The sequence below is a fragment of the Bos mutus genome, chromosome 7 (genome assembly GCF_027580195.1).
Source record: "Bos mutus isolate GX-2022 chromosome 7, NWIPB_WYAK_1.1, whole genome shotgun sequence".
NCBI classification, from domain to species: Eukaryota; Metazoa; Chordata; class Mammalia; order Artiodactyla; family Bovidae; genus Bos; species Bos mutus.
Window position 1 is genome coordinate 101,726,246 of NC_091623.1, and position 14,246 is coordinate 101,740,491.

General features: G+C 53.8%; 1 protein-coding gene across 2 annotated transcripts in view; it reads left to right on the plus strand.

Annotated features, from left to right (window-relative positions):
• The first annotated feature begins 362 nt into the window (after positions 1–362).
• The window catches only part of SYNPO (synaptopodin), a 38,589-nt gene continuing 24,705 nt past the window's right edge, over positions 363–14,246 (plus strand). Inside the window, exon 1 of one of the 2 annotated variants that reach the window (XM_070374641.1) lies at positions 363–1,000. In XM_070374641.1, coding sequence (XP_070230742.1) covers positions 604–1,000 — 397 coding nt within the window. In that variant the 5' untranslated portion in view covers positions 363–603. Of the gene's footprint in view, positions 1,001–6,198; positions 6,449–14,246 lie in introns of those variants that run through there. The other variant, XR_011464866.1, reaches the window with a different exon arrangement.

Consider the following 14,246-nt stretch of genomic DNA (forward strand, 5'->3'; position numbering starts at 1 on the left):
TTTTTAAATAACTAGATATTTATTTAATGGGTATTAAGGGGGGAAATGACTTAGCACAACATAGTTGTGGTTTTCTGCAATTATTGCTTAAGATAAGCCTAAAATAGTACAAGTTATTTAAAGTTGATTTATGGGAAGATAATAAGCAAATAAAGTGTCAGGTGGCATAAGGGTATAGCAGAAATTGGGGATGTTGAATGACTAAAGCTTGGGACTTTCCTGCAGACACGTGAGACCGAAATCCCAGTCAGTTCTCAGGGTCCCCCTAAAGTGGACTCAGAAATTCCGCCTGTAACACCCAGTGAACCATCTCATGCGCTGTTTCTTGTCTCCCTTTGCAGATAGATCGTCTTGAAGGGGAGGCCTCACAGACAAGAGAAAGGTTAAGAAGGAAGCCTTGGGGGTCCATCACCAGCCCCCGTCCCAGCCAGGAAGGCTTGCAATTGGACCCCCTTCCAGCTCTGTGAATTGGCTGAGGAAGGAAGGGCAGCCAAGAGCCAGAGAAGGCCCCAAGAAGAGCAGAGACCAACAATCACTCAGGCGCCTCTGCCCAGCCCCAGTGCGGGCGCCAGCTTCTTTGTGTCCGTGAGGAGAGGCTGAACCATGCTGGGCCCCCACCTCCCACCCCTACCCCCGGCACCCAGCGAAGGTGGGTCTACCCCTTGTGCCTTTGGGGTCCCTGATGGCAGCTACAGGTGTCTGGCCTTGGAGGCCGAGGAGAGCGGCGGTGAGGAGGGCCTGCAGGGAGAGGCAGGGCTCACAGACTTGGAGGAAGACCAAGTGGCCAGCAGGAGTGGGGACAAGGCCTGCAGAGCCACCCAAGGGCCACCACAGCTTCCCAGAGCCCTGGGCACCCAGCCACCCAGCTGCTCCAGGGAGGCACGAGGGGTTTCCCAGCTTGACAACAGAGCCAGTCAGGCCGGGGACCCCGTGAAGTTCCGGCAGGTGATGACAGCCAGCCTCAGCCCCAGCCCGGGGCCCAGGGTTGCCCAGAAACCAGGTAAGCTCATGGCCCTTTTCCCCTGAACTGCCAGAGTCATGGAGGACCCCATAGGTGCTCAACATGTACACACACCTCTGGCCATATTTTCCCATGGTACACAAGAGACCATCCGAGTCCTGTGGGCCTGCACAGACTAATAGCTGTGGAGACACAGGGGAGGCTGTGCCATCCGTGTCATTCCAGCTGGACCACATCTAAGCACACTCTTGGCTCTGCAAAAGACAGCACGTGAGAAGGCTGTGAGAGAAAGCCACGTTATCATGCTTAGTTAAAAAAAGCCCATCGTTCACTCTTGTCTGCCTGTTAATCGTTCGTGGTAACAAATGACCTTGGAGTGGGAACAACTGATGGGATGGGACCATCTCGCTGAACACACTGAGTGCCAGCTAGTTGAGGGTGCTGGGGACGCAGTACTGGGTCACACAGGTGTGGTCCCTGCCCTCATGGGGCTTTTGAGGTAGAGACTGAGCCTCTGGTCTAAACAGACCTCCTGATCTTACAGGTGGGAAACTGAGGCCCAAAGTGAGGAAGAGACAGCTCCTGGTCAGCCTGTGGGTGGTTGAGTTGAGCCCATATTCCTCATCCGGGCTTCAGTTTTCCATCTGTTAGAGGTGACAGAGGCACGTCACTTGGACTGCAGTGAGGACCCAATGACAGTGTGTAGGGGAGAGCTTGGTGAACGTGGCATGAAGGAAGGAAGGAAGGATGATCAATTTCCTATGGCGGCAGGAGACAGCTGAGCAGGGCGGGACAGGGAAACCCACACTGAATCACCTCCACTGCCAGGCCCATGGAAACGCTGAAGTGGGTCCAGATGGGAGGACGTGAGCCGGGCCATGCTCACTCAGGCATGAGATGCTGCTAACAGATGCTGGGGCGCAGGGCATGTGGGGGACCCAGGCCTGGGAGGGCTTGTGCGTCAGGAAACTGAAGGAGCACTTCATTTCTGTGCAGGCGTTGCTGACACCCAACCTGGCATCTCACCAGCCTCCTGCCCACTCTCTTTTCTGAAATAATTCTCTCCAGGGTCTGACCAACCCCCATGGCCACCATTTCCTATTCCCTTCCAACAGGGAGCAGGGAGGAGGGGACTTAAAACCAAGGAGGGGACTTCGAGGCATCTAGCGCAGGAAGGGCGGAGGGTCCCAGGAGGATCCAGCAGCCTTGAACTTGGAGACAGGCCTCCAGGTCCCCTAGAGCTGGGAGCCCCAGGATCTGCTCCCTCCCCTCTCATAGACCATGGCTAGGGTCAGGAGACAAGGGTGGCAGTTCTGGACCCCCTCAAATCCTTTCCCAGTTTCTTCATCCATGAAAATAAGAACATGATCCCCATCTACCTCACAGAACTATCATGAGGTTGTAGGGTAATTTAGATAAGCACGTAAGGGATGTTGATAGCAACTAAAACAATCACCATCAGTTCAACAACACAATAGCTATTATTTGTTGAGCCCTATGTGCCAATTCCACTGTGCTAAGAGCTTCACATGTATCACTTCATTTAATCACATAACAATTCCCTAAGGGACATACTGCTACTATCTCCATTATACAGATGAGAAGACTGAGGCCCAGAGATTATAAGTGACTTGTCCAAAACTCCCAGCTAACAAGCTCTAAGGCCATCATTCAGTCACAGTGTTTTGCATGTGGGCTTTGCTCTTGGCTACCACTGCATTCTGAATCTATATGGGAGAGTGTTGGGGAGAGAGTTGTCTGCTGATATCTTGGAGGGGAAGAGACCGTGTATGGAGAGACAACCATTAATGGGTCCTGATGGCTTCTCACATGGAGCTGGTCCATTTCATGGTATCTCATTCTTGTTGATCTTACTCTGGCCTTTCATGGTAGGTTTTATTATCCCCATTGTACAGGTGAGGTAATTGAGGCTCAGAGACTTAAGCCCAAGGTCCTAGTCAGCACTGGAGCTGAGACTATGATCTTATTCTTCTTGCTCACAATCTGGTTCATTCTTCTCTTTAACATCCAGCCAGATGGTTATCTAGTTCTGTCCTGAACATTTCCTAGGACAGAAGAGGCTGGAGTGACCTCAGGAGGATGCAGTGGGCAGGGAAGACTTCTCAGAAGTAGAGGCAGAAAGGAAGCTGGGTCTTGCAAGAGAGCAGAAACCTGGGTGGTCTTGGGTTGGAGCCTACACTAGCCTTTCTGCTCCCTTGGGAAAGGGAGTGGCCACAGTCCCTTCTCTCTGCCTGGAGATCCAGAGGGAAGAGGCCTGTGGGGCTGCCAGGTTATTAGTGGATTAGGGCTTCCTTTAAAAGCTTCCTCCCATTATTGCCAAAGGATTATAAGCATCTTCAGACAATTGCATCCATCCTTCCACAATTATACCTGCCTCTCTTGAGTGCTCCCTGAAAGTTTTAAGCATGGGCCAAGGCATCTTCTGCATTGGGCATCCAGCACTTGGGATAGGTGGGACCCAGTGCCATTTCTCTAAGGCCTGGGTACCAACTGAGCAGGGTAGGATGGAGTCCTTAGCAGGCTGGAGGGTCAGGGGATGCAAAGAGATGAAGTGGGCAGCAGACTGCAGCTCAACTTTCTTGCCATCAACTACTGCCAACTTGAGAGAAGAAACGTGGGAAGGAAAGTTACCTAGGGCTCCTGATCAGCGCTGGTTAGTCTATAGCTCACCAGAGAGCCCCCTGCTGTCCTCTCCACAAAGTCTCAGCTGATCATAACTGGCAGGGCTTATTGAAATTATTCTATAGATAATCTTGTGGAGATTCTAAAGTCTAGAGATGGCAAGTAGCTTGTCCAAGGTCACTCAGGAAGCTGGTGGCAAAGCTAGAGCTGGAACCCAGGGTTTCTACCTTCCAGTTCAGCTGCCAGGCCCTGGGCTAAATGCTTTGTGTGGGCTATTTCGTCTTATCTTCTAAACAACCCTAAGAAGTGCACGCTTTTCTTAACTGTTTCACAGATGAGGAAACTAAGGCATAGCAAGTTTAAGTGACAAGTCAAAGTCTTAGGCTGGTGGGTGGAGGAGCTGACATTTGAACCCCGGGAGGTCTGGCCCATGCTTTCCACCACCCTCTGTGCTGCACTGTCTCCATGGAGACAAGGCAGCAGGCTGTTTTTCACCCACGGGGCTGGGGAAGGTTGGGCTCTGGGGGATGGTGGGGGATTCTGCCAAGCCATACCCTCTCCTCCCAGGGAGACCAGGGATCCACTGCCAGTCCAACCCCTCCTCTGCCCAGGGCTTTGGGAGACCCACCTTCCCTCCTCTCCAGGCATTGTTTTTGGGGGCCTGGGGTATCAGGAGGATTTGGAGACCTTCCCAACTCTACTGGACACAGCTCTGAGCCTCTGGGGTGGAGATGGGGGTATGGATCTGGGTTGTCAGGGTAGCCCTGCCCCTGGCCACGTCTATCCTGTTGAGGTAGAGGAGTCAGTGTCCATGATGAGAGCTAACAGTGGTCACTGGGCCAGGGACAAGGCCCTTGCTCCTCAGGCCCGTGGAAGAGAGGCCAGAGGCAAGGCCCCACCTACTCCCCTTCCCTCCCTTCACCAAGGTGACCATAATAGGGGGTGATGGTATAGAGGCAGGGATCACACGTTCACACATGTACCCACACATACACACTCACACCCCCTGCAAACATAGGTACAAGCAAGTGATGTCTACACACCACGTTCTTATGCAAATACTCACGGGTATATATTCACATCTGCACACATGTGCATACACGTACTTGCTCTCAGATACCAACACACCCGTGCATAGGGTAGGCATTGGAACATACCCTCCCACAGACCCCTGCCTCACTCATGCAGGTCTAACTTTCACATGTGGACACATTCATCAAATTTGTATACATAGCAGTCCCATCAGCAAACATACAACCACACACATTCCTTCCCTTAGATACAGGTTAAAAGCATGTTTTTCTCTCCATTTTCTTTTGCTCACACACCTACACTGTGCAATCTCTCTTGCAGGCACACACGTTTTTTCTACAGGCATATCCACTCTGCACACCCACTGTCACACGCCCACATACAGACCGAACCACTTTCTGTCCTTCCTTTTCTCCATCTTTTTCACTTTCATACCCACCCACGCAGTAATCCTAGCCTCCCTCCCTCTCTCTCTCTGTCTCCCACACAGTTTGTTTCCTGGTTTCTCACAGGCTGGGCTGTAGCGCATGCACTCACAGAGCTGGCAATATCCTGCCTGATGCCAATCCCCCAACCCCGTCAGTGCCTGCTCCCCCCACCATGCCACCTGGGGCAGCCCTGGCACAAGAGCAGCCACTGGGTCAGAGGAACTCTCTGTGGCCAAGAAGCCAATCAGAGGGTCAGGAGAAGCTGGGGAGGGCTTGTCCTGTCTGTCAACTGACCCCATGCACTCTAAGTCCATCCGCTGAGGACAGGGGACATCTCAAACCAGGCCACTTGCGGCTCTGCATTTCACAGAACCTCAGGTGGGTGGGCTTACGTCACCACATTTCCAACTTCCTCTAGCAGAAATCTAAACACAGAACCCTGATAGAAAAAACATGCAAGTGGAATCATCCTGGGTAAGGGGGTGGGGTACTTGGAACCCAGGGAAACTTTGGTGAAAACCCAGGACAGCGTTTTCCAAGTGTGGTTTTGTTTCAGAATTGCTGGGGGAATGAGGGTGCTTATTATTCCAAGTCCACCGCCAGCCCTTCCACCACTGGGAGGAGGCACCTGATAGTGAGATCTCAACTTTCCACAGCATCCCTACTTGATCCTGATGCACGATGACCCCGCCATGGGCCTCTGAGCATCACTGCCTCTGTTGTTGCTGGCTCACCAGTTAAGTCAGCGGATGGCCCCAGACAGCCTGGGAGGTGACAACCTTCCTCAATCCCCCTTTGCCTAAGTCCCACTTGGCGGGCTGGTGATATTGGAGGTGCTGTCAGTTATGGGGGACAGGATCACAAAGACAGATTTAAAATGGAGTTAATGGGAAGGACAGAGGAAAGTGGGTGGGGGTGAATAGATGCGAGACAAGAAGAAACTGAGCGAAATAGCAGCAGAATTTAGGGACCGACCAAGAGAGAGAGAAATAGAGGAAACAGAGACACACTCAAGCAGTAGAGAGTGAGGCTAGGGAGAGGAAAGAGAGGAGGAGACCCGCGGGGAGACTGCAGGCCGAGCCCCAGGGGGAGGGAATCGCACCTCCGAGGGCTGGGCGGGGCGGGAGGGGCGGCGCTAGGGCCCCGGGGAGCGGGCGGCTGGAGCTCGGCTCGCCAGCCCGCCCAGCCCTCCCGGCTCCGGGTCCCCACGCAGCCCGCTAGGCGGTGGTGGAGGGGGCCGTGGCGGAGGCTCCGAGGGGCCACCGGTGTGGGGTGGGGGCGGCGGTGGGGGGTCTCGCTCAGGGTGGGGCGCGCTGATGGACTCGGCCAGGTGCGCGGAGGTGGCGGCGCTGGTGAGATCTGGGACCAGGCGCGGAGGCTGGAGGTGAGTGAGGGGCGCTGGCCGGGCAGGGTGCCGGCGCCCAGCAAGCCTCTCCCCTTCCCACCTGTGTCGGTCCGGGCGCCGCCCAGGTGGAGGTGCAATCTGGGCTCCAGTCCCCACAGGCAGGGTGACCTTGGCCAAGTGGTTGCTACACGCTGGGCCTCAGTTTCCCCACCTGTACAGTGGGGCGGCAGAGGAGGGGGTCTGGGGAAATCTCGAAGCCTCGAAGCAGCTCAGCGGCGGAGGAGGGGGTCGGGGGGAACACCCCCGACGCCGGGCAGCTACTCCCCGAGGCTTCGTGGGAGATCCAGCCCTCGAGCCCCAAGCCGCCAGCAGATCGTGGCTGGGATAGCCCCGGGCTCGCAGGTGGGCGACAGCCGGAGGTGTGAGCACCCGTACCAGTTCTGGGGAAGAGGGGAACGGCTGGTCTCGTGAAAGCTGAAAGCGGCGGGTTGGGTTGGGCTCCTTGCTGGGTTGACCAACATGGGCGCCTGTGGGGCAGAGGGAACGGCGTGTGCTGGGCCCGCGCCCCCGCCTCTTCCCGCGGGCGGGGTGCCCACCGCGCTGTGCCCGCTAGGTGCGCAGGATCTGGGCCCCGCAAACCGCAAACCACGCGGGGGTAGGGGGGACCTGCTCAAGCCCCACCTGGGGAAATCGAGGCCTCTCCTGAGTGCCTACGGGGGCGAGGTGGAACTGCCCTCCAGGCTCTACATCACATTCTCACAATTCGCCCTGTGTGCCAAGGTGATTGCTGAGGCCGGACAGCTGAAGGGTGGGGCTCCTATCTAACTAACCACTGCACCGCCGCCTCAGCGGGCTCCGTCCAGAGCCCTGACAGGACCTTTTTGAGAACTCGGAAGAGGACTTCTCCCTCCCTCCCCACCTCCACTCCAGGTTATAAGCTAATTCTGGATGGGGACAGGACTTTCTGTGTTCCGTGGGTCTGGGTTGTTCACAAAGGACAAGAGACAGTGGGGAAGCATCATGCGAACCGGTCCCCACCCTACCCCAAGTGGCAGGTGGCACGGGAATACACCATTTTGCTCTGTGATCTTGGGGCAAGCCCCCTGCCCTCTCTGACTCCCAGTGAGAGGGTGGGCGGGTGGCCCCTGAGGGGCTACCTGCATTGAAGACAGCAGCCACTGGTAGAGGCTTTAGGGGCAGTCAGAGGTTACCCCACCCTTGTCATGGTGCAAGGATTAGGATGAGATAGGATGCTGTTCAGAGGGACTAGGGTAGGCTAGGTAAGGGACTGGAAGCCTTGCAGGTGCCAGCCTGCCTGTCCCCAACCCCAGGCCTGGGCCCCATCCTGTCTTGGGGGACAGCACCAGAGACAGACTGATGGCCTCTTCCTCCTCCCAGACCTGTTGTGTTAATGTCAGACAGTGGGATGGCACCTTGAGGGAGATGAAAACACTGTGCGTGGGGCGGGAACCCCTGCCTCTGTCTCCCAGTGGGATCTTGCATTGGTTCTTCCTCTCTTCCTTATCTGTACAATGAGGGCAATGGACACAAATCACCCTAGTCTGATATTCAGAGAACTTCCCAAAAGTGAATTGTTTGCTGCTATGCCAACCTTGGCTCCCAATCGCCACTTTGCAGGCTGGCCCTTGGGACCACCTCCCTTCTCTCCAGTCTAGTACCTAAATGAAACTGTGGTTGAAATCAGGATTTACATGGTTAAAATAAGGTCTTTAACTCCTTCCTTCGCTTGTTATCTGTTACTTTTCCCCTAAGGTGAAAAAAAAAAAAAAAAAAATAAATAAAGACAAAAAACCCTGTGGCATTTCTAGCCTGGCCTGGTTCCCAACTAATCCCCAGCCTCTTCAGTCAGCATTTTATCTAATCTCTCCATTTTAGAGCTGGGGAGACTGAGACCAGGGAGCAGAAGAGATTGGCTCGGGGGGTTCTGTGAGGAGAAGACAGCAGAGCCCCCTTTCCTTGGGACAGAGCAGCTCCTCGACAAGCAGGAGGGCCAGTGTAGCCGAGGAGCCTCTGGAGAGATAGGAGAAGTACAAGAGGAGCCTCCTTCACGTCTCCTCTCCAGCCGTAGTCATGTCCCATCTCCCTGGGTGACATGCGTTTCCCTGAGCCCACCCCACAGCCTTGGGCGCTGGGCTGGGCAGGGGTCAGCCCACTTTCTCCACCTGCCAGGACAGCCATGGGCCAGGGAGAACACACCTCCCGGCCTAGGGGCCTGGCCTGGGAGGCACCTTCTCCTTCAGGGCAGCTCCCAGGCTCCCAGACATGAGCTCATCGGAGCTGCTGGTGCCAGAAAGGGAGGGACTGAGGGGGAAGCAGGCCACACTGCCCAGACTGGGGCACTGAAGGCCCCTGGGGCAGTGGAGAGGCACAGCAGCCCAGGCCTGGCAGGCTCTGGCCCCACTGTAGTGTGAAGGCAAGGAAAAGGCAGGTCAGCAGAGGGTCAGCTGGGGTGGGGATGGGGGCGGGCTACGTGCTGCGGGGGGTCCAGTGCAGAGGTGCAGGTGCTAGGCTGACCTCTGCCACTTGCCTGCCACGTGACCTTGGGTGAACCCCTGTATGGACCTCAGGGTCCCTGTCTAATTAGGGTGCACGGGTCCTTAGGCACTGGGGTACAGTAGTGATGATAGACAAGTTCCTGCCTTCAAATTGCATTTTAACTGGAGGGAGAAGAAAAAGGAAAGCAAAGAAATCAGCAGGACAGTTTCAGATAGATAAAAGTCATATGAAAAACAACAAAAAGCCATGTTGCAAATTTGGCGAGCACTTAAGAGGGGCTTCTTCGTGTTGGTGCGTAGGGAAGGCCTCTCATCGGAGGTGACACCTGATCGGAAACCTGAATGGTATTTGAGGGTGTGGTCATGGCAGGCTTTGTGGATTTGGCTTGTCCAGAACTTGGATCTAGAAGAATGGTAAGAATTTGGTTGGGAGGAAAGATGTTTCAGAGGATGGTAAATACTCTAAACTAAGAGCTGGGGGTGCGGAGTGGGGTGGGCATGGGCTGTGGGTTGTGAAAATGCCTTCATCCTCAGCGCTTCGGGCTGTGGACCCAAAGGAACCCAGGCCCGTGAGGGTCATGGGGTGGCTGGGCTCTGCTGAGTAAGGCCTGTGAGTGTGAGTGTGAGCTCAGAGTCTTTTGTGAACTGTCATTGGACACTGTGGCTCAATTGCTACCCGGTGTGGCCAGAGGAGGAGTCAGCATGGGGACAGCCTCCAGGCCCTGTAACTCCAGAGGTGCACAAAATCCCTCTCTCCGGAATGAAATCTTCACCAACTGGCCGCTGCCTGAAATTCCACCATCCTAGCTTCATCTTTTCCACTCAGTGAGGCAGTATAGCGTAGGGCTGTGTTGACCCGACCCTACCCTGCCCGGCCTCCCAGGGCTGCTGCAGGTGAAGCAAAATTCTGTCTACTCCTGTGCTAGCCACTTCCTGCATGCCTGATACACAGACCCTGGGGTTGGACCCCTGGACTCTCTCTGGCTTTATGGGAGATCTTGAGCGTGTTACATAACCTCTCTCGGCTTGTGTTTCCTTGTCTATAAAACAGAAACAATAGCAGACCCTATCCTGTACTGTTGTTCTAAAAATTTAATATGAAGATAAAAATAACTATTACCTTTCAAATAGTATTATCATGTTTTGATCTCTGTTAAAATAGCAAGCCCTGGAGAAGACAGACACTCGCTCAAGACTCGTATCTCAGTGTATGTTACTTTTTGACGTTTAGCCAGAGACAGGTTTTTATAGTGGGAGGATGGGCACAATATAGTGGCTAGGACCTGGATCGAGCTTCAGGAATAGATACTTGAACACTCTGCCTCAGCTAACAGGCTGGTGGTCTTGGACAAATCATTTGTTCCCTTGGGGCCGCAGGCTTTGGTTCTGAGCTACTATGGAAAGGACTAGGAAGGATGGAAGGGGATTGTGAGTGGGAAGGAGCTCGACAGACACGAAAACCACTGGGCTGGCAGGAGGGGCAGCCACCAGGGTGGGGGAGGTGGGGGCAGGCTGGATGCGCCCCAGAGATAGGAGAGGGGGCTGACGTGAGACTGAATTACGTGAGGCTGCACATAATCCTCTGGAATAAAATCTCTTGGAGACTAAGTGTTTGACAGATAAAAAGCCAAAGTTCTTGGGAAATAGTTATCTTTTAGGGTTACTGTGTGCCAGAGTGTTTTAAGTTCTTTACATGTCAGCAACTCTATGAAGTAAGTACTGTTATAAGTACTATTACTATCAACAGTTTACAGATGTGAAACAGAGGCACAGAGAGGTTAAGTGAGCTTCCCAAGGTCACACAGCTGGTGACCGGCCAGGTTCAAAATCAGGCCTTTGGCCCCAAAGCCTTTGTGCTTAACTCCAGTACAGCATGCTCTCTCCTGCCTTATGGAGTGCCAGAGGCTCAGAGGGGCCAAGCCACGTGCTTGAGAACATAAGTCATTCCCCTCTGACCCTCATCATCCCTGCCCCCTAGGTGCTGGAAGGAGGAGCCTCCCTGGGTCTGGGGTTCTGAGGTGCACCCTTGAGCCAGCTCAGCCTCTTGTCTTCCCCTCTCCCCTCCTCTGGGAGCAGGTTGGGGAGGATCGAGTGCACTGGGAGTGCTGTGGGCACGGGAGGCTCTGCCAGGGCCTGACGAGCGGGCATCCTTAGTGTCGGTCGTGACGCCTGAGTGGATCCCAAAGCTGGAGTCTGGCATGACTCCCATCACTGGATGGACGGGCGAAACTGAGGTCAGAGAGTCCAGGGACAGGCCCAAGGCCCCAGGCCTGAGCCTGTCACACAGGCTCCCTGAGTCTCCTCTCATACTTTCCAGGCTGCTCAGGACTCGTGGGCTTCATGAGGATGTGGGACTTGGGGACCCTCCCACCGATGGCCAAGGTGGCCCCTGGTCTCAGCCAGGACGTGATTCCTGACATGGCACCTTTGAGGACGGCACATGAAGCTGGGGGATGGGGAGGGTGCTGATTAAAAAATAGACTGTCACGCGCATGAGGAACAGGCCTGCACCGCCCAGCTCTCGCCAGTTGGCTCCCAATGCCCAGCTGCCAGGCCCCACTCAGGGCTCCTGCAGGAGGCCCCGCCTACCCCAGCACTGGCTCTGGGCCTGAGGCTGGATGCTCCCAGCCACCTCGCCTCTCCTCCTCCACCCCTGCCCCACCTCCAGGCAGATGGTGCCCTCACTGGGCCTGGGTGGGCCTGTTGGCTTTAAGCTGTGCAGTGGGTAGGGGGGGTGGAGGTCTGGCATCCCCACACACTGGCTGTGTGGCCTTGAATGCAGCCCTTTGCCACTCTGGCCTCAAACACGGAGGAGCAGTGTTACCAGCTAAAGCTCTTTCCTGCTTCCAGAGCCTTTCTCAGATTCCCCTGCTCATTTAGACCTGACCACCAGCGCTCCCCATTCAGAGAGGTGATGTGCCCTGTGAAGCCCACTCAGCCGGAGTGTAGCAGGGCAGAGGGTTAGAACCACATCATCTTCCAAGTCCTAGTCCCTTACAGCTTCTCCAGGGTAAGAACAGTCACTGAGAACCACGGAGGTAGATGTGAGCACTGTTTTTATTCATTTGTTCCCTCATTCAGTCAGCAAATGTTTATTCAGCCCAACTATGGCCTAGGCCATAAGACTGGAAAAGGTCGATTTTCATTCCAATCCCAAAGAAAGGCAATGCCAAAGAATATTCAAACTACTGTAGAATTGCACTCATTTCACCTGCTAGCAAGGTAATGCTCAAAATCCCTCAAGCTAGGCTTCAGCAGTATGTGAACCAAGAACTTCCAGATGTACAAGCTGGATTTAGAAGAGGCCAAAGAACTAGAGACCAAATTGCCAGCATCCATTGGATCATAGAAAAAGCAATATAATTCCAAAAAATATACCTACTTCTGTTTCATTGACTATGCTAAAGCCTTTGACTGTGTGGATCACAACAAACTGTGGAAAATTCTGAAAGAGATGGGAATGCCAGACCACCTTACCTACCTCCTGAGAAACCTGTGTGCGGGTCAAGAACAACAGTTAGAACCAGACGTGGAACAATGGACTGGCTTAAAATTGGGAAAGGAGTACGTCAAGACTGTATATTGTCACCCTGCTCATTTAACTTATATGCAGAGTACATCACGCAAAATGTTGGACTGGATGAAGCACAAGCTGGAATCAAGATTGCTGGAAGAAATATTAATTACTTCAGATATGCAGATGATACCACTCTAATAGCAGAAAGCAAAGAGGAATTAAAGAGACTCTTCATGAAGGTGAAAGAGGAGAGTGAAAAAGCTGGTTTAAAACTCAACATTCAAAAGCTAAGATCATGGTATCCGGTCCTATCACTTCATGGCAAATAGATGGAGGGAAAGAGGAAACAGCAACAGATTTTATCTTCTTGGGCTCCAAAATCACTGTAGACGGTGACTGCAGCCATGAAATTAAGAGACATTTGCTCCTTGGAAGAAAAGCTATGACAAACCTAGACAGCATATTAAAAAGCAGAGACATCACTTTGCCAACCAAAGTCTGTATAGTCAAAGCTATGGTTTTTCCAGTAGTCACATACAGATGTGAGAGTTGTACATAAAGAAGGCTGAGCACTGAAGAACTGATGCTTTCAAACTGTGGTGCTGAAGAAGACTCTTGAAAGTCCCTTGGACAGCAAGGAGATCAAACCAGTTAATCCTAAAGGAAATCAACCCTGAATATTTACTGGTAGGACTGATGCTGAAGCTCCAATACTTTGGCCACCTGATGCAATGAGCCAACTCACTGGAAAAGACCCTGATGCTGGGAAGGATTGAGGGCAGGAGGAGAAGGGGGTGACAGAGGATGAGTTGGTTGGATGGCATCACCAACTCCATGGACATGAGTTTGAGCAAACTCTGGGCAGTAGGTCAGGGAAGGTCAGGGAAGCCTGGCGTGCTGCAGTCCGTGGGGTCACAATGAGTGGAACATGACTTAGTGACTAAATACCAACAAAAATGGCCTAGGCATGGGGGCAGGGATACAGCAGAGAAATGACAGTCGAGGTCCCTGCCCTGAAGGGGCTCCTGACCATGGGGCAGGACAGACTGACATTAAAACAAATATTGATGGAATTACAAATCTCATGAGAATTTGGAGGAGAGGTAGAAGGTGCTGTGGGAGGAATGTGACCTCCTAGGAAAGGTGCGTCCTCCCTGAGACCTGTCAACAGACCTCAAGGAGAGGTATAACCAGAAAGGGACAACTGAGGGACATGGGGAGAGAGGGTTCTAGGGAGGAGTAGCAGCCAGTGCAAAGGCCCTGAGGTGCAAAGTGCTTGATGCCTGTCTGAGTCCTTGAAGGAAGGCCAGCATGGCTGGAGTGTAGGGAGGGCAGACACCATGAGGGGAGCTGCAGTGCAGCCTGGAGGGGCAGTAAGGCTCGTCTTGCGGGGCCTGGAGCCAGCAAAGGGGCTTGAGGCCGAGCCTAGAAGGGAGGAGCTGTTCCTAGTGCTGGTCTTAGAGGCTGGTCTTGCCTCCTTTCTTTTCTGTTTTCCCTCCCATTCCCATCCTGACTGTGCAGCAGACCCCTGCACGCTCCCCCAACCACTTCACAGGATGACAATGCAGAGTGCTCACACCTGACCTTCCTCTGCCTGGATCTTGTTTGCATTCTAATAGTCCGTGTTTTCATCCTGCCTCCCAGGAGGGTTCCAGTCCCTGCGGCCTTGAATGCAAGCTGAGGAGGGCCAGATCTTGGGCTAGAGGCTACTGTCACTCCAGCTGAATGCCTCTGTTCAGGTGGGAGCCTGTGGACCAGGAGGTTCAGCTTTTGGCTGAAGGAAGGCCTGCCGCTGGACCGAAGC